Source organism: Haemorhous mexicanus, chromosome 8 (assembly GCF_027477595.1).
Source record: "Haemorhous mexicanus isolate bHaeMex1 chromosome 8, bHaeMex1.pri, whole genome shotgun sequence".
Taxonomy (NCBI): Eukaryota; Metazoa; Chordata; class Aves; order Passeriformes; family Fringillidae; genus Haemorhous; species Haemorhous mexicanus.
In genome coordinates, this window is record NC_082348.1 from 1,569,023 (window position 1) to 1,588,089 (window position 19,067).

At 42.1% G+C, this 19,067-nt stretch overlaps 1 protein-coding gene across 3 annotated transcripts in view; it reads right to left on the minus strand.

Moving 5' to 3' along the window:
* Positions 1 to 18,479, minus strand: part of RIF1 (replication timing regulatory factor 1) — a 30,625-nt gene extending 12,146 nt beyond the window's left edge. For 2 of the 3 annotated variants that reach the window (XM_059852489.1, XM_059852488.1), the window contains exons 1-19: positions 18,253 to 18,478; positions 16,996 to 17,074; positions 16,193 to 16,289; positions 14,647 to 14,777; positions 14,112 to 14,206; positions 12,328 to 12,517; positions 11,440 to 11,532; positions 11,219 to 11,357; positions 10,095 to 10,246; positions 9,323 to 9,440; positions 7,746 to 7,916; positions 7,409 to 7,519; positions 7,106 to 7,168; positions 6,325 to 6,425; positions 5,214 to 5,300; positions 3,845 to 3,918; positions 3,554 to 3,734; positions 1,829 to 1,936; positions 1,418 to 1,567 (exon numbers count right to left, since the gene is read on the minus strand). In XM_059852489.1, the coding sequence (XP_059708472.1) occupies positions 1,418 to 1,567; positions 1,829 to 1,936; positions 3,554 to 3,734; positions 3,845 to 3,918; positions 5,214 to 5,300; positions 6,325 to 6,425; positions 7,106 to 7,168; positions 7,409 to 7,519; positions 7,746 to 7,916; positions 9,323 to 9,440; positions 10,095 to 10,246; positions 11,219 to 11,357; positions 11,440 to 11,532; positions 12,328 to 12,517; positions 14,112 to 14,206; positions 14,647 to 14,777; positions 16,193 to 16,289; positions 16,996 to 17,074; positions 18,253 to 18,419 (2,307 nt within the window). In that variant the 5' untranslated portion in view covers positions 18,420 to 18,478. Of the gene's footprint in view, positions 1 to 1,417; positions 1,568 to 1,828; positions 1,937 to 3,553; positions 3,735 to 3,844; positions 3,919 to 5,213; positions 5,301 to 6,324; positions 6,426 to 7,105; positions 7,169 to 7,408; positions 7,520 to 7,745; positions 7,917 to 9,322; positions 9,441 to 10,094; positions 10,247 to 11,218; positions 11,358 to 11,439; positions 11,533 to 12,327; positions 12,518 to 14,111; positions 14,207 to 14,646; positions 14,778 to 16,192; positions 16,290 to 16,995; positions 17,075 to 18,252 lie in introns of all 3 variants that reach the window. The other variant, XM_059852490.1, reaches the window with a different exon arrangement.
* Between the last annotated feature and the right edge of the window lie 588 nt (positions 18,480 to 19,067).

Genomic DNA, 19,067 nt, shown 5'->3' on the forward strand with positions numbered 1-19,067 from the left:
GAAATCAATCAGCAGCAAGAAAAATCAATGAGAAAAACCAGACATCAACCAGGACAAACAGAAAGCAATCAGCAAAACCAAAAACCACCCAGCAAAACCAGAAGTCAAGCAGCAAAGCCAAAAATCAATCCTCAGAAGAGCAACAATGACAGAAAAAGCCACCCTCGGTGTTCAGGACAGCAAAGAAACAACTTAAATTACAGGTGGTGAAGCTGTTCTGCAGGATCAGGTGAGGCTGATAAAATCCCATTTTAAAGACACAATTACACTGAGGATGGGCTTCCCATTCTCATAATTTAGACAAACAGTGTCTAAAGCAGCCAACAGTGGCAGGCAGCTGGGAGAAGGGGTCACATTTGGGATAAATCAATTAAAAATCAATTAAATTTATGAAATAAATCAATTAAAATCATTTGTCGATTTTTCAAATGTATCAATTTATCATTTATCAATTAGATCACTTATCCACTTTTAGGATCAATCAATAAATGAAGGTTCAAGGCTCACTCTGTGCTCAAGGACAAAGCCTGGCTGCCACAAAAGTCATTACAGGCACAATTAAGTTGCCATTAACAGTCAAAGCACAAATCACAAATAATTTTTAGTGCATAGGAGAAGATGAGCAAAGTTGCTTTTTCACCCTCTCAATCCATCCAAATTTTCCTAAACGAGTCCAATCTTGCTTTAAAAGGAACACTGGTATTGTGAGCTAAAAGAAGCTGCAATGTAACTTTACACCAAACTTTTAAATTGTTTGTCTTGTTTAGTAATTACTGATTTTTAAAAGTGATATTTATCACTTATCTATGTATTTATCAGGATACAGCAGCATCCAGGATAGGTAATAGTGATGCAATCCTCTCTATTCCAGGGTTTTTAATTCCATTTTTTTGTGTTCTTCACAGTATTTTTTCCAAAGTGAACTTTAAGCATGAAGGATTTCTATCCCAAACTAAATGCTCATCCCCCTCTCCTTGTGGTGTGAGTTTGGGAATAGGCAATTTAGGCAACAAACCCACATATTCTCTCAAAAATCTCTCTCTTTTACACAGCTTTAGGAGTAAAAGCCTTAAATTTTAGTGTACAAGGCTGATGGTTCCATGTTCTCCTCCCTGTGATATTTATAAACACATTTCACCCAGACAAACCTCATTCACCACCACGACACTCATTAACCATTATTATTAATTAGAAGACAAATCTAAGATCTGCTTAACTATGTGAATATTTAACATTTAAACTTATTTCTACTCCCTACTTTCATTTCTCTACCAACTCCTGTCAGCAAAAAGAATTCTTACAGCTCCAAGTCTCCCCCAAGCCACTCCCCGCTGCAGAAATCGCCACATCAGCATTTACACACACGTTCTCAGACCTCATTAGAAAGGAGCTGCTAAATGATCAGTTTTATACTCACTACTGGAGTTTCACCTTCTAGCCCAGCCATTATTTTGGCACACAGCTCCTCACAGCACAGGTTTTCTTCTGCTGTTGCCACCAGAGCAGCACAGCGAGCAAAGGCTCGGTACAGGTCAGACCAGGAGCGCAGCAAGGATTTCAGAGTTGGCTTGGACAGAGAAAGGAAAAGCTGCTAAATATCAACATCTGTGCACAGAGAAAAACTTGCTTTGTGTTTTCTTCTGCTGTCAAAACCTAGGGGGTTCTTTTTAGGGTTTTAAGTTGGAGGGTTAGGGTTTTAAATCCATGGTGTTGTACTGAACCCCAAACGCAGCTGACTGAGCCCAAAGTCAGCCCTGAGAGTTGAGAGATTTGATAAATCCCACGTTGTTTTGAGTTAATTTAATTAATTTGATTCATTTGCTGTTACCTGTGGGAATCCCTGAGTGGGGAAAATGTGGGATACTGGCAGCAGCAAAGCACTGTACACAGCACTGAAGTTGTGTTCCAGGGCATCCCCCTGGTTCACCTCGTTATTCTGCAACAAGAAAAGAGTTTGTGGGTTAAGAGGATTCATTTCTTCAGACTTGTGAATACTTTGCTTGGTAAATAAACAGTTTTTTCACTCTTCTCCAAGGAGATTATCTCCCAGACACCATTATTTCCCAGATTATCTTCTGGGGGAAGAGCTGCTAAAATCTGCTTTTTTAGAAGTGACCCCTTGGGGATGTCACCTCCCAAATTTTGTCTCCAACTGGGACATTTGAATATTTAAGCTTTATACTTATTTTTACTCCCTTTTTTCATTTCTCTACCAACTCCTGTCAGCAAAAAGAATTCTTAAAGCTTTAAGTCTCCCCCAGACCACTCCACGCTACAGAAATCACCACAGTAGAATTTACACACACATTTTTGATTCTAATTTAAAAGAGATCTGCTCAATTATGTTTAGCAAAGCTAAAGCTACAAAATTGGGCTGCCAAATAAGGCTGTTCCTGATTAAATACAGTTTGAAATCAGATATTCTGCTCTTTCAAGAACTCAGGAGGATCCTGGTAGCAAAGGATAAAAAGCTCTGTTTCTAAAAGCCAAAATATATTCCAAGAAAACCAATCTAGGAAATGTCTGGAGTGTTCCTCACTTATTGCAGCTGCAGTAAGTGATGACCACCCCAGAGAATCCTGGCGTGGGCTGGCTCAGAAGGGACCTTAAAGCTCATCTCATTCCACCCCACTGACCCCACCCCACACATCCCAGGCTGCTCCAGCCTGGCCCTGGACACTTCCAGGGATGCTCAAGGCATGGAAAGGCAAAAAGGTCCCAAGGACCATGAGGAAATGGGTGTTAATCAGGCTGTTGTTAATGAGGCTGAAATTAATTTTTAAGCCAGTCCTTGTTGCTCCAGTTGGGATCAGGCTCTGACTTGGCCACAGCATTCCCTCACTGAGCACTGTGGAAATGTGGAGAACAGAACTTGAAGCAGGAATCATCTTCATGGACATTTTACCTCCTGGACACCAAATGCTACATTTGCTGATCAATAACACAGATTTTAGAAGGCAAAGCTCCTCTGGGAACTCCATCCCAGCCCCTCCCCACCCTCCCAGGCAGGAATTCCCAACTCCCAATATCCCATCCATCCCTGCCCCTGGCAGTGGGAGCCATTCCCTGTGCCCATGCTGCTGGAAGTAGTCACAGCACCTAAAACTTCCTTCATAAATTCTATGATTTTTAGATCTAATGATTAATGAGGATTAATTAATTAATTAATTCAGCAACTCCTACATGACAATCAATATATTTCCAGTAAATAAGGTGCTACATCTCTCAAATATTACAATTTATAAGGCTTTTATTACACTAAAGATGTCAGACATGAGTAAAACTCTGCTCTAATTACACCCTGAACATCCTAATCTGGGATTTATTTGACTTTCACACCAAGCAATCCAACCCATGGTATTTAAAAGTTAACAGCTCCTGGGGGAACCTTGCCATGGTTTTCAGCAGCAGGATTGAGCCAAGCTATCCAATTCCAGCATCACTTCAAGACATGGAATTCCTTAAAAAATTCAGATAAAGGCTCAGCAAAGTGCTCCTGTGGGGCTCTGGGGTGGGGAAGAGAACCAAATTCACTGATTAATGAGTTAATTACCTGATTAATCCACTCAGTCAGAGGATTAACAACAATGCTCCACATCCTCCAGAGGTGCTCCTTGCTGCCCACCTGCTCTGCACTCTGGTCAATGACACAGAGCACAGAGTCACTGAAAGCCAGGGCAGAGGTGGGGCCAGACAGGGCAAAACCCACCAGAGCCTCCAGAATGCCAAAGAACCTGGGGGAGGAAATTCCACAGGTCAGAGCCTGGCTTTTCCCCAGCTGAAATGAGAGGGGAAATAAAAAAAGTGAGGTGTTTTTCCAAGGGATGCTCAGAGCTGCAGGTACCTCTCATCTGTCACACAGCATTCCAAGAGGTTGTTGTGGAAAGGCAGCTGGATCAGGAACAGAGCTGGAGTGCCCTGGCAACAGAAATGGAAGGGGTTAAAACAGCACTGAGCTAATGAAATGGCTGCCTCACCTCCACAAGGTGTCTGTACTGCATTAACTTCTGATTTGTGACAAATTCACAATTATTATTATCATTATTATAAGCCAGAAATTCACAATTACTGTTATTCTTCTCAGCCAGAAATTCACAATTATTATTAGCCAGAAATTCACCATTATCATTAGCCAGAAAGTCACAATTATTGTTATTCTTATTAGCCAGAAATTCACCATTATCATTAGCCAGAAAGTCACAATTATTGTTATTCTTATTAGCCAGAAATTCACCATTATCATTAGCCAGAAAGTCACAATTATTGTTATTCTTATTAGCCAGAAATTCACCATTATCATTAGCCAGAAAGTCACAATTATTGTTATTCTTATTAGCCAGAAATTCACCATTATCGTTAGCCAGAAAGTCACAATTATTGTTATTCTTATTAGCCAGAAATTCACCATTATTGTTAGCCAGAAATTCACCATTACTGTTATTCTTATTAGCCAGAAATTCACCATTATTGTTAGCCAGAAATTCACCATTATTGTTATTAGCCAGAAATTCACTATTATTATATTATTAACCAGAAATCCAATTATTATCATTAGCCAGAAAGTCACAGTTATTGTTATTAGCCAGAAATTCACTATTATTGTTATTCTTAGCCAGAAATTCAATTATCATTAGCAGAAATTCACAATTATTATTACTATTACTAGCCAGAAATTCACAATTATTATCATTATTATTAGCCAGAAACTCACAATTATTAAAAGCTGTCCAAAATGGTCAATTCTAACACCTGAACATAAAAAGAAGAGGGAAAACTGGAAACCTAAGCTGCTGGATTTGCTCATTTCCAGGTTACAGCAAGAGATCCTTCGGGTACTTTGGTTCAAACTGACCACAAATATTTCAGGTTTTGCTCATGCTGAGTCCTTAACAAGATGTATTTAATATCTGCTAATTAAAGCTTTAATGAGGAGCCTCCTTCCTTCTCAGCCTGCTCCTCCCTCAACAAAACCCCTAAAATTCAGCAGCATTTCAGCCTTTTTTCACAGCTTTTTGTGATTATTGGCTGAGTATTTTCTTAACTTGGAAGATGACACTCACTAATCAACACCAGCCCTTGTCCTGCAGTAATTCCATTAATTAGACACAGTTCAATTAGTGACCTGCAAACAAAGTCTGCACTGTGGAACATGAAATCATTGAGTTCCCAAAAGCTTCCAGCATTAATGAAGTCCAGAATTAATGGAGACTCACATTTAAAAGATCCATATCAGCAACCTGATAAGCTGGGGATCCCAAAACCTTTGGAGGCAGCTCCTTGACAGTGATATCAATGAGAGACTGAGCAGGGGAAGAGGAAAAAAATGCATTTAAATATCTGTTTTCTGAGGGTTCAAGTATATTAAGCAAAATATAATAAACACAAATAAAATACAAATAAGATACAAGTAAAATTACAAAAAACTAATCACAAAAAATTTAATTACAAGAAGACCCCCAAAAATACAAAAACTACAAAAAGCCCAAAACCCCCCAAGATTTACAAAAAATTACAAAAATTTACAAAATATACAAAAATTTACAAAAAATAAATACAAAAAATATAAAAACCTCCCCAAAAATAAACCCCCCCCAAAATTACAAATAATGTACAAATAAAATACAAAAATCCCAAATAAAATACAAAAATCCCAAATAAAATACCAAAAAACCCCAAATAAAATACAAAAAAACCCCCAAATTAAATACAAAAAAACCCCCAAATTAAATACAAAAAAAAACCCTAAATAAAATACAAAAAACCCCCCAAATAAAATAAAAAACCCCAAATAAAATACAAAAAAAATCCCAAATAAAATACAAGAACCCCAAATAAATACCAAAAAAACCCTCAAATAAAATACAAAAAAACCCGCAAATAAAATACAAAAAAAACACCCAAATAAAATACAAAAAGCCCCAATAAAATACAAAAAAACCCCCCCAAATAAAATACAAAACCCACCAATAAAATACAAAAAAAACATAAAACCCACCAAAAACCCACAACAAAAAAAACCCCTTAACCCCCCAAAAATACTAAAAATACAAAGTCTCCACAAAAAAATTACAAAAATTATAAAAAATATGAAGCAAACAAACAAAAAATACAAAAAAAATCACAAAAAATTACAAAAAATTTACAAAAAACCACCAAAGAAATTACAAAAAAAAAAAAAAAAAAAGAGCAAAACTGAAACAATTCCCTTCAGTTAAAAAACAACAGAAAATTCCATCACCAAGGTCTCCAAGATGTTTTGTGAAGCTGAGGAGAAGCAGGCACCCAGCTCTGCTCAGCTGGAAATGCTTTCCAGGCAGGACTCACCAGGACCTTGTGCACAGGCAGAGCGTTGGATCTCACCGTGTTCTTCAGGGCCTGCAGTAACATGGTCAGGATTTCTGAGCCTTGCTTCTCCTTCTTGTTTCCTAAAATGAAGGAAATAAGACAATGGTCACTCTGAGCAGCATTCAAATTTCTAGTGCAAAGGGAAAAAAATTCTGTGTGAATTTGTAAAAATTCACCAAATCCTTCAGAGATTCAGGTGTATTCTGCTCATAAGAGAAATGAAATTTCAAAGTTTAAATAAAAAGCCTTCAAGTTGAATTAGGAAATGGAAACAGCTTTGTTTCATTAAGGATTTGAATTTTGATACATTAAAGTCCTGGAATTTTGGATTCATCCAAAGAATGGGTGAATTCTTCATGGTCTGTTTGATTTTCAGTAAAAAAGTTTGCATTGTTAAGTATATTCTGGATTTCCTTGGATAATGTCCTTTCCTTTCCAAGGAAAGTCTGGAATATCCTTAGTAATGCAAACTTTTTCCTGTTTTTAAAATAGGAAACAACTTTTGTACATCTGCAGACTCTACAGTTTGCTAAGGAACAGAATTTCAATGAAGAAAAAACGAGGCAAAAACTTCAATTTTTGTCTCCATTCCTCAATACTAAAGACTCAAGGAGGGGTTGTTTTTCTTTTGGAATTGCTTTAAAAAACACAATTATTGATTCAGACTAAACCCAAGCAATGAACAATTCCTGGTCCAGTTTAAAAATAAACCCCCTCTGACTGGTGAGCAATGCCAAATGAAGAAAATGAGCCTTTTTACCTGCTTCAATTGCTGTTTTTACATATCCATTTATGTCCTTCCAGATAACATTCAGCAAGCAATCTGCAAGGTAACAATGGTTTTATTCAGTTTGCAATCAAAACATCCAACACCACTGCAGCTAAAACACAAATTGTGTTAAAGGACAGACTTGGATTTAAGCCAGAACTCACATTTCAATGCAAGTCAGACCAGTTCTACTCTTTGTAACATCAGGACATCACACAAAGTGTTGATTTCTTATGCTCCCCTTGCCCACTTGATTTCCCAGGCAATGTTTAAATTTCACCACTGAGTTCTTACCAGGAACTTCTTTTCCAATTGCAATAAAGCCATCCTGAACAGCATTTATCAGAGTGCTGGCATGCTTACAAAAAAAAGAAGGGCTACTGATCAGTGGGTACTGGAGAGGCTCTACAAGAACAAAAAAACACATTCCATAAACCTGTTACTTTGCAGTTTACTGGGAAAACAAGCCTTAAAAATAATCAAGTATTTGTGTATTTACAGCATTATTAATATACAAACATCTTAAAACTGACAACACTTGAAAGTTTAAATCATTTCATGCTAACACACAAGATTTGAGATGACACAAATCTATTTTTTACAGTTCAATATAAATATAAAACTCATTTACCTAAGCTGAGCACGAGTTTGTTCTGCTTAGCAAAATCCACAACTTGTGGTCCCATGAGGAAGTGGAGCAGCATTTCAATGCCCAGGAGCTGGATGGAAGGGAAGAGCTGCCCTCCTGCTGGGCTGTTCAGGCCCATCCTGGGCGTGCCCGGGCTCACAAACAGCAAAGCACCTGAGGGAGGGCACACAAGTCAGGAACAGCACAGAAATTCCAGGGAAAAGCCCCCAGTTCCTCAGGAAAAGGACAAATCATGGAGTGCTGCTGGCTGGAAGGCACCTCTGACAGCCAGCTTTCTCAGGTAAGTGGGGTTTGCTATCACAAATCATATATATATCATATAACATATCATATTTTCCCAGTGTTTCAAATATCTGCCCCAATACTGTCAATTCTAGGACACCACATTTTATTTTGGTCATACAGATCTCCAGGGAAGCTGTGGTTACACAGCCACTGAACACTTGTATGAATCTGCTGCTGCAAAACAGTTTCCATTGGAAATTGTCACCTGGAATAGAAATTTAAGAGGTCTTGGCAAAATATTTTGACCAGCTCAGCTGTGATCTCACAGGACTAGGATGAACTCCTTTAAGAACAGGAAACTCCCCAAACCCAGGACCCCTGAGGCTCCTGGTTACAGCAGAACAGAATGGCACAAGCCATGCATGCCAGGCTTCCAGAAAGGGAAGGAAAACCAGGAATTCCTTATTGGATATTGAGATACCATTGCTTTAAAATAAAACAGAATTATTGATTCAGACTAAACCCAAGCAATGAACAACAACAGAGGTGGTTTCACATGTGGTTAAAGCATTAAAATTCCTGATGGATCATCATCATGGATTTGGGAAGGAATTCCTGGCTGGCAGGGTGGGATGCCCATCCCTGGAAGTGCCCAAGGCCAGGCTGGCCAGGGCCTGGGATAGTGGAAGGTGTCCCTGGATGAGCTTTAAGGTCCTTTCCAACCCAAACCATTCCAAGGTTCTCTACTATTCAGGCAGAAACTAAAAATGCGACAGAAATAAAAGGGCACATATAAAGAGCACATATACTCAGAGATGAAAAAATAAGATTTTAAAGCAGAGCTCCCTTGCAGCAGAGAACACAATTCAGGCCATCAAAACTGTGACTGGCACAACCTCTGAAACTTTAAATAGCAACTGCAACAGCCTCACTTTCTCCCATATAAATGATGCAGAAAACCCACTGATGTGAAGAACAAGAATTAGAAATGGAAAAGCAGAGCCTGACAGACAGAAGAGATGAGTCTCTGCGTGTGAAATGGAGCTGAAGTTTGCACAGTTGGTGTTTCAGTACCTGGTTTCTGCCCGGGGCTTGCTGAGCCCAGGCTGGGGTTGTTTGGAGCAGAGAACACAATTCAGGCCATCAAACCTGTGACTGGCACAACCTCTGAAACTTTAAATAACGACTGCAACAGCCTCACTTTCTCCCATATAAATGATGCAGAAAACCCACTGATGTGAAGAACAAGAATTAGAAATGGAAAAGCAGAGCCTGACAGACAGAAGAGATGAGTCTCTGCGTGTGAAATGGAGCTGAAGTTGGTGTTTCAGTACCTGGTTTCTGCCCGGGGCTTGCTGAGCCCAGGCTGGGGTTGTTTGGCCGTGAGGGCGCTCCTGGGAAGGCAGCAGCAGGATCCACACTCAGGGTGCTTTGGATCAGTGGGACACAAACCTGCAAAGGGAGCCCAGCAACAGCTACAACACATGCAAGCACAACAAACTCATTTCAATCAGCACAGACTGGGCTGCTGCTCTCAAATCAGAGTTTCTGGGTATTCAGATTGAATTAGAAATGTCTAATCAAACCAAAATGCCTGGGAGATGCAATATATATTTTAATAAGCCTAAGAAAATATTTTTCCCTCCCTTTACTCCCACCTTGAAGATTAATTTAATGAAATCCAGGTGTTGAGTAGAAACAGGTCCATTCCACTTACAGTGTGACTAGAAATGAAACACCTGCAGCAATTTTCTTTCTATCTATCTAAATATTTTTGGTCTTTTCACCAGTTTTCCTATGGCAGCCTTTTCCACGCCCACACTTCCTTGGTGAGAGGAGGAGAGAGCCTCTATTTCACACATTGATAATCCATGGCTGCACTCAGGGCAGATTTTCAGAGATGCTCTCAGGACATTCCCACAGACTCTCCAATACTTTGGGGCTGTGAGTCCCAAATATCCCTTCCACACCATCTCTAAGCCACACACCAGGACAAATCAGTTCCTTGAGGGAGTTTGATTTCAGTAACAAAGCAGAAAGGGATGAAGCAGGAATATTTTACATTCTGCTGCACAGGGATCAGGATTCTTGTGTCACCTGAGTTACCTGTTCAAAATTTGAGGGCAGGTGGGGCCCCAGTCTCATCAGCAAATACCACCAGACCTCCAGCTTGGTCAGGGCCAGAGCCTCTGTCCTCACATGGATGGAGCTCAGGGGCTGCATCAGCAGTTTCAGCCTCTTAGCACTGCACAGGATGTCTGGGGGACACAAAAGGTGCATTTTAAACAATATAGATTACTGAGTCACAGCTCAGCAAAATCTGATTAAACCATTATGTTTTTTCCTAATATCTTTTAGCTTCAAATTCAATTAACAGTCATTTGCAAAACTCAACCACGCCAACCCTTCAAATTCTCTTACTATTGCTTGAAACAGCTCTGCAAAAATTAAGTATTTCTTTCCAATACAAAGACTGAAATCAAATTTTCTGCACTCCAACCTGAGCCCACTTGAGAAGGGAGGTTGGACCCAACCCGACCCATGTTGGGATTCTGTGATAAACAGAAGAAATTCCCTCTTGCTTGCTCTGTTATTCCCATCTGCTCCAGGGACAGGAAAATCAAACACTGAGTTTTCTCTTCAGAACACAGAGAAGCACAATCAAGGTAAAAAATATTGTATTTTGACACAAGGTAGAATAAAAACTTGTCCAGATTCAGGTTACACCTTTAAAACAACTTTTTGTTAACACCTCTGGAATCCTGAAGTGTTGCCTCTCTCCAGTTAGACCCCACCACCCAAAATAAAATATACAGAATGTTTTATTCTTTACTTCACTGCTCTTTGGATCATTTATAGCACTACAAAACACAATTTACTAATTTTATTCTATTTCTAGCATTCCCAGCAGAAAAATTAAGATAGAGCAGATGATCAAACTATCACCTTGCCTCAAAAAGAAAAGAAAACAAGGAAAAAAACCCAACAAAACCTTGAATTTTAGCTATGCACACATGCACACAGACAGTGCATTTTCCTGCACCATTATGTAGATATCCAGTGGTATAAAAATAATGCACTGACCACTAACAGATTATTTTTTCCAGTTATGTATTAACACATATAACGCATTTACGTAATAAAGTTATCCATTAAATGTATGTACATTTTTCCACCTATGTACGACTTGTATTAAAACAAATCAGGCTAAATGTTTTTTTTAGACCTACCTGGGTTTAGAGCAAAGTTATCAATGAGGCTCTTCCATGCAATGAAGGCAATTTTCTTCACCACGGGGGAGCCGCTGCGGAAGCCCAGCTCCTCCAGCTGCAGCAGGGAGTTGATGAAGCTGCCACTGCGGTGCAGGGTCTGAGCAGGAAAAATTCCCCATTAAAAGAGATTTCTGCTGTTCAAAACTCCTCTTCCAAAGATTTGTTGCTTTGCTGCTTACCTTTCCAAGCAATCTGACAAACAGGGGCCACAGCTTTAACACGAAGGTCTCGTTTTTGGAAGAGAACAATTTCTGAAGTTCGGAAATTAATTTCTGCAGGCAGAAAGAAACAGAACTTCTGCAAGAAATGGTTTTAAAATATTCTAAAAACTCCACACTCATACCAGTGTCTGGGGACATAACCAAAAGACAATATCCGAGATGATGCAAATGTATTTTTTACAATATATATATATAAAACTCACACACCTAAACTAAGCATGAGTTTGTTTTGCTTAGCAAAATCCACAACTTGGTAGTGCCATGAGGAAGTGGAGCAGCATTTCTATGTTTGTACATCAGAAGGATTTCATTCTGTACCACACAGCATTTGCTACCACCTGATTCTCTTTCCACTTGAAATTTATGGCTCTTATTGACAGTGGCAACCAACAAAGGAAAATCCATTTCTTCAAATATTTGCATTTCCCCCAGCTCTAAAGTCAAAACATGCCCTGACCCCAAACACCACCTTGTTTGGTTGGGTTTTGGGTTTTTCAGCAAAAAATAAGGCAAAATAAATGAGCCAAGTGAGGCCAGTCCAGGAAGTGAAGGGGAACATGAAAAGCTTCATCAAAGACACCCAGGGGCTGCTGCTGCACGGGATGGGGACTCTTAAAGGACACTGAAAATGCTGAGCATCCTCTGCTCTCCTGGCCCCCTGAGGCCTCCAAATTCTGCCTCCCACCCCCCCTTTGATGCTGGGCACTTTTCTGCAGTGAGTATTTCCATTTCCATTTTTTTCCCACTAAAACCACAGGCATCAAGAAGTTGCTGTCAATGCACAGGAGATGAAATTGATGCTCCCCAAGTGCCCCTGCTGCCCAGAGGCCCAGCACTGTCACTCACTGTGGTCATCAGGTGCTCGGTGACAGCTGCCACCTCCTGCTGCTTCTGCAGGAGCAGTGGCATTCCCATCTCCAGGGCAGTGGCACCTCTTAGCTGCACTTTGTGAGCTGAGTGGACAACCAGGGGGATGATCAGCTTTGCCCACCTCACAGCCTCTTCTCCCATCTCGGCTGGAGCTTGCTCCATTAAGCTGGATCAAAAAAAAAAACCCAAAAAAACCCAAAAAACAGGGATTACAGATCTCCAACACACAGCTAGGCACTCAAGTTACCTTTGTATCATCAATAAATTCTCTAATTCAACCCAGGATTTATAGGAAACCCTTCTAATTTTTAAAATCGATTGTATTAAAAGTGCAAAGTTCAAGTGTTATTTCAGATAAACCTCTCCAACAGCACAACAGCCTGACTGGAGAGCTGTGCTTTCCATTTTATCCCAACAATAATAAAATCCATTTGATTTGGGCACAGGAGCTGAGAGCCTGACAGGAATGCACAATGCCCAAGGAAGGTTTGGCCATGACCCATGTCTGGGAGTTCCCAGGAGCCCAGGCAGCTCCCACACAGCTGGGAACAACTCCCAGCAGCTTCTGGACAAATCCCAAGCCAGGTCTGGACAGACTCCATGAACACTGGCCTGCTCAGAGCTCTGATTTTATCCTCCTATTCCCTAACTGTTAGAGCACAGCATGACAAAATGCCACACATTTCCACCAGCCCACCCACCCCAAAAAACATGCAGAAACAGGAATAGCTGGCATATATTCAAACTAGCCTGAATCTAGAAATCCAGGAGTTTTTTTAAGCCCCTCTTTTCCCCAGGAAAGTCAAATCCCCATCCCTACAGCTTATGGAGAATTTGATGCACTAAAGGAAAGTTCTGCCTTTCAAGCAATTTTACTAAAGCCAGAGGACAAGAACTGTTTAAAAGAACTATTTACAATGGATTTGCAGCTCAAACCGCATGCCAAAAGTTTAAGAAAACTTGAAAAGGAGTAAAGACACAAGCTCAATGTATTTACTAATACAGGAATTAAATTAAACTAAGTAAAGATAAAATTTGAATATTTCAGTTCTGCTGACCAGAACGTGCTCACAGTGATGCTTCTAAAAAGTCACTTTTGGAATTAGACAGGAATTCTAACAGTGTTATGAGAAACATTGCACTAAAATGCGTTGCCAAGGGGATATTTCTAAATAAGATATTTTAAAATAAACCCCCAAATAATGGCAAAGAATTTCTCACGCAGGCAGGTTCTGGAAACAAAATGTAAGAACATGCCTTGGGAAGCACAGGTGAGAGGTGGGAAATAATTCCTAAAGAGCCACTAAAAATGAAAGCAATACTGTCTAATTTCTGCTTCAGAATGATGCCATTATTATTAAGGCATTATCTTAATTAATTATAATACACAAAACAAGTGGTGCACGGTGCAGCAGCTCCCCAGTTCACCCCTGGGCACAATTCCATGGAATATCCCCTGGTCAGCTGGGATCAGCTGTGCCAGCTGTGTCCCCTTGTCCTTGACTTGGAGCAAACTCTGCTCAGCATTAACTCAAACAGCCCTGGAGTTATCAACACCATTCCCATCCCAAACCCCACCCACAGCACCCAGCAACCACCTCCAGCCCAGGGAAAACCAGGGAAACGCTGGAGGAAAACAATCCTGAACAAAATAAACCCAAAGGAGTTTTTTCTTTAGTCCACTTAGTGCCACCTGGGTTTTGGATGAGAGTTTTCCCCCTCAAATAAAGGCTGACAAGGGAATAGTGCAGAGCACTCACCGTATAATGACATTAAGTGCTTCATATTCAACCACAACTGACTGAACTTCTCCTTTAGTCAGGATTGTTTCCAGGGTAGAGAGAATATTGGAGACCTGAGGAAACAAAGAACACAGTGAGCACCTGGACACAAATAATTCCAGGAGGAGCTGGAATTATGACAATTTCATTTTCCAGATTGTGTTTGGATGATGCCAGGTGTGGTTTTAAACTGGAAAATTCATAACTTCTCTGCCCTGTGATATTTCATTGCTTTCTGATAGAACTGCTCACATTGCAGCTTTCCCCTCAAGGAGAGCAGTAATTTCTGGCTCAGGTGTTCCAAGAATTGACACTTGGCTGTCAGATTTGATGGGAAATAACCTTCGGATTCAAAAGCTACTGAGTGGAGAGTGACAAAGAATTCACCTCCTCTCCCTAGGAAAGGGACAGCATCAAAATGAGAAATGAAGAAACTCACCTTCCTTTTTACCAACTTCTGAAGGCTCCTCTCTGTGAGAAATGAGGCCACCAAAAGAACAGTGAAGAAACTCACCTCCTTTCTAACAATTTCTGGAGGAAATGCCTGCTTGGAGATGACCCAAAGTGCCCGAGTGCGAGTGTTCTTGTCAGAGGATTTCACAGCCACGCTGTTCACTGCTGCCAGCAACTCCTGCATTTCTGGGCCTGAAAAGAGAGCACACAAACCCTCAAAATCCTCTGCAACACATTCCAGGTCATTCTGCTCACTTCAATGGGCCCAGAATCCATCCAGCTGCAAGTCCCAATGATTTACTGCCTCAAACATCACTTTGGAGCAGCTTCTCTCCTGCTAAAGTAGCCAGAAAGCTGAAAATGTATTCATATACAAACACCAATAATGCAGTGCATCTGGATTACCTTTGTAAGAACCCATAAAATTAGAAGACAGCTTTAGTTAAATACCCCTGAGCTAAAGATAAAGTATTTAATTATTCAAAACTTCTTGGGTTTTAATTGAATTTAGCAGCACTTTGGTCATAACCTGACATAAATTTGTTTTAGAGTCTACAAGAGCTTTTTGTTACTGAAGGTGGTAAAATTGTAGCTCATTACATAAAAATTAAAAAGGTTAATACAGGACTTAGATCCAACTAAGAACACAGATGGAAAAATCATGTGTTCCTTTAAAATTCAAGGGTAAAAAGTTTGATTTATTGCAAATCTGCATTTTGTGGGTGAATGATCTCACAATCAGAGAAACAGAAGGACACTTTCACTCCTCTCCCCCAGTCAAAAGTACACTCAGAGGTACAGGAGCTGCTTGTCCTCCCTCCCTTTTCAACTGCCCATTGTTTCCAGGGCTTTGTGACTTCTGGAGCCTGACATTCTGTAATAAATTGTCATTTATCAACTGGTTAGGAAAAATGAGAGGAAAGAAAGATAGCACACAGACATTATTAGAAATGCCTCGTTCCCACAGGAAATCAGGGGGGATTTTGCACAATAGGAAAACAGAAGACACTGGAAAAAATGGAGGAGAAGAACCAAAAAAAACCCAATTTCAAACAGGAAAAATGCCCTATTACCAAAAACCTGTGGTTTTACCTTGAGGCAAAGACTCAAGTTCTCAAAAGCAAAACCTTTTGTGAAAGGGAGTTAGCACTTTCTAGGAGTGCAGATCATAAGAGTTTGGATTAATTTGAAATAGTTGGGGCTGGACTAGATGACCTTTAATGGTCTCTTCCAACTCAAACCACTCCATGACTTCATGGAACAAGAAATCTCCAAGAAACAGCTGGAAAACGTGGAAAAGCTCTACTGTGCACTCCCAAATCCTACAAATAGCTTCTCCTAGAATATCTTTCTTTGATCACTAATTCCACACAAATAATTACTGTACTAATTGCTCCCAAAGCATTTAATGAAACTAGAAGTTAGCAAAACAGAATTAGTGTAACAGCATGAAAAATCATCACCACACTTGGGTACAAGATGTAATTAATGAACTGTTCACACTGCTCACATTACAGACAAATCCTGGTCAAACTGAAAACAAAGGCTAAGAAAAACAAAGAAAGAGCTCTGATGTATATATTTACAGTCACAGTTTGTTTGCTTACCAGATAATCCAGCTGTGTTGTTTGAATTGAAAGTGCAGAAGCCCAAGGCCTGCAAGGCTGCATTGCTGAGCTCCAGGTTTGGACTGGAAATGTGTGCCTGGAAAAAAACACAACCCAAATGCACAGAATCTCAGGTTAGAAAAGGAAATGAGAAATATTGAGTTTATTGTCTGAACACCAACATTCTGAATACCATTTCTGCTGGGAAGCTGGAAAAAACTTGGTGAAAAATCCACCCAGGCAGGAAACCCTCTCTGAATTCAGTACACACCAAATCAGTAAAACAATCTGAGGTGCTGAAGGCATTTTTGCTCTCTCTAATAAAAACATCTTTAATGAACTAAATCCCTAACAGCCCAAGTTTTTCCTTTTGGCTGTGTATGTTATGTTCTCTCCCTTGACTCTCCAATTGTTTTTAGGCTTCTGAAACAGAAGGAAAAATGGCTAAGAACAACGTTGACATTACTCCTTAAAAACCCTTGACATTTTCTGCATATTCTGAATTCTGAATTGTTTCTAAGGCAGCCACAACACACTATGTCTCCTGGCTGGAAGACTGGGTTTAACTGTAGGATGCTGCCTGAACACATCCAAGACCCAGCAAAAACCCTTCCCTGCTCTGCCACTACCCTGCATTCCTATTAAAGGTTGGATTCCATGACTCAAAAGTTTTTTCCAACTTTAATAATTCTGTGACTCTATAAATGAACTGAAATTTGAGTCTTTCCATGCCCACTGACCTTGCCCACCAGAATAAATCTTTGTTCACTGAAGTGTAAGAGAAATGAGTGCAAAAACCATACCTTGAACACCTTGCAGAGTTGAGGGAAGTGTTTCCTGAAATCTGCAGTGAATGCTTTGCCTCCTTCCCCACTCAAGCGACTGCAAGGAGCAGGAGGGAAAACAAACAATATTTACAGGTTAAAAACCTTGTAACTGACTTAACTTTTAACTTCTGACACACAGTAGCATATTTTCTTGAAGGAAATCAACAAAACACTGAAGGAGCTAAAGAGCAAAAATGCCAGCAGAAGGTCTGACCCAGCAGCAAAATCCTGTGTTATAGGGCAAAGTGAGTAATGGCTCATTTTCTGTCTAGAGAACACTCATAAAACCATTAAGGGCTTTCATTTTTTGGTCAGCTCCTATAAAAACATTAAAATTTAGCATACAAACTTTAAATGACTTGCTGCAAATCAGAAAAAACAGGAATACAGGAACTGAAAAAGCACCTTCCTCACGAGCAGTTCCAGAATGCAGGAAAATCCTGGTCTGACAAGCAGCAAGGATGACTTTGCACATGTGTGAGGAATATTCCTGCAGAAAAGCTGTAATTATCACATAAAACATTAATCACCAGCTTCTCACTGCAAAACCCAAACCGTGCTGAGCTCAGTCATCCAGGGACAACCTGAGAAACCTGTTGCTGCTTAATACTTACATCAGGAGTGTCAGTTATTTCTAGAAACCTGTAAAAATCTGCTATGGGAGTAGCTACAGTTTTAAATTCACTGCAGAACCGAAGGGAGACGCTGAGAGAAAGAGAGCGTGCCTTTGCACATGGTAAAAACGGACAGATGCAGGTAAAGGCACAACCTCATGGGCAAGAAGTTCCTTCCAGAAAGAAATGCAATGAAAACACGGCAAATGCCAACTAAAAACTTCACCCTTCCGATCATAAAGCCGCAAAGCTGTGTCATTACGAAAAGTTATTATTTCCCAAAGCTCCTCACCCACCTCTGACGATCCCCCAGGAATCCAAGGGGGTAGGGAGGCTCTGCGATGCGCAGATCCTGTGGAGATGCGCTCCTTCCCCCCCCTTCCCTCCTCTTCCTCTCCTTCGTCCCCTCACTCCTCCCTCTCTCCCTTCCTCCTCCCTCCTCCCCTCCCTCCCCCCAGCCCCGCATGTCTCCCGCGGTCTCCCCGCGGCCACGCTGCCCTCAGCCAGGCCGGCAGGTCCCGCTCCGCTGGCCCTCCCGGCTCTCTCACTCCCCACGCCCGGCCCGGTCCCTCAGGGCCGCCCGCTCCCCTCCGGCAGCGTGCGCGTCCCCCGCGCTCACCTGACGATGGTGAGGTGCGCGTCCGTCAGCTCTCCCGGCGGCGCGCCGGGGTCCTCCAGGGTGTGGAGCAGCGGGCCGAGGCTGGAGCCGGCGGTGGGCTCGGGAGCGGCGGGCTGGGGCTCGGGGCCGGGCGCGGCGGGCTCGGGATCGGGGCCGGGAGCGCTCATGGCGACAACGCCGCCGCCTCTCCCCCCAGCGCGGCCGCCCCTCAGCCCCGCGCGCCTCCCGCGCTAAGATGGCGGCGCGCGCGGGCCCGGCGGCGCGCGGGCTCCGGCCAATGGGAGAGCGGCCCGGAGGTTCCCGCGCCCCGCGGCAGCCCCGCCCCTCGCCGCTGATTGGCGGGGGCGCGGCGGGAAGGGCGGGGCGAGCGGGGGGCGGGGCCGGGCCGGCGCTGAGGGTGCTCGGCCGGAGCGGGCGGCGCGGCCTGCGGGTGCCGGGATCCGGGAATAGCGGCGGAAAAGGGCGATCATCCATGGCCGCCTCCCGGCCCTGCCCGACCGCCCCACCATGAGCAGCCTTGAGAGCGCTGTCCAAACGCTCCTGGAGCTCTGACGGCCTCGGGGCCGTGCCTATTCCGCTGAGAGCCTGGCCAGTGCCAGCCCACGCTGTGCTGGAAGAGCCTTTCCCTAATTTCCCACACTAACACGCCCCCACACAGCTCCGGCCATTCCCTGGCTCCTGTCCCCGGTCACGAGGTCGGAGGTGACCCTCGGGAGGAAGCGCGTTAGAGCAAATCCCTGATTAATGACTGGAAATGAACTCCAGCTCCACGGGAGCTCAAGCCGGAATTCCCTGAGCCCCCCTGGGTGAAATAG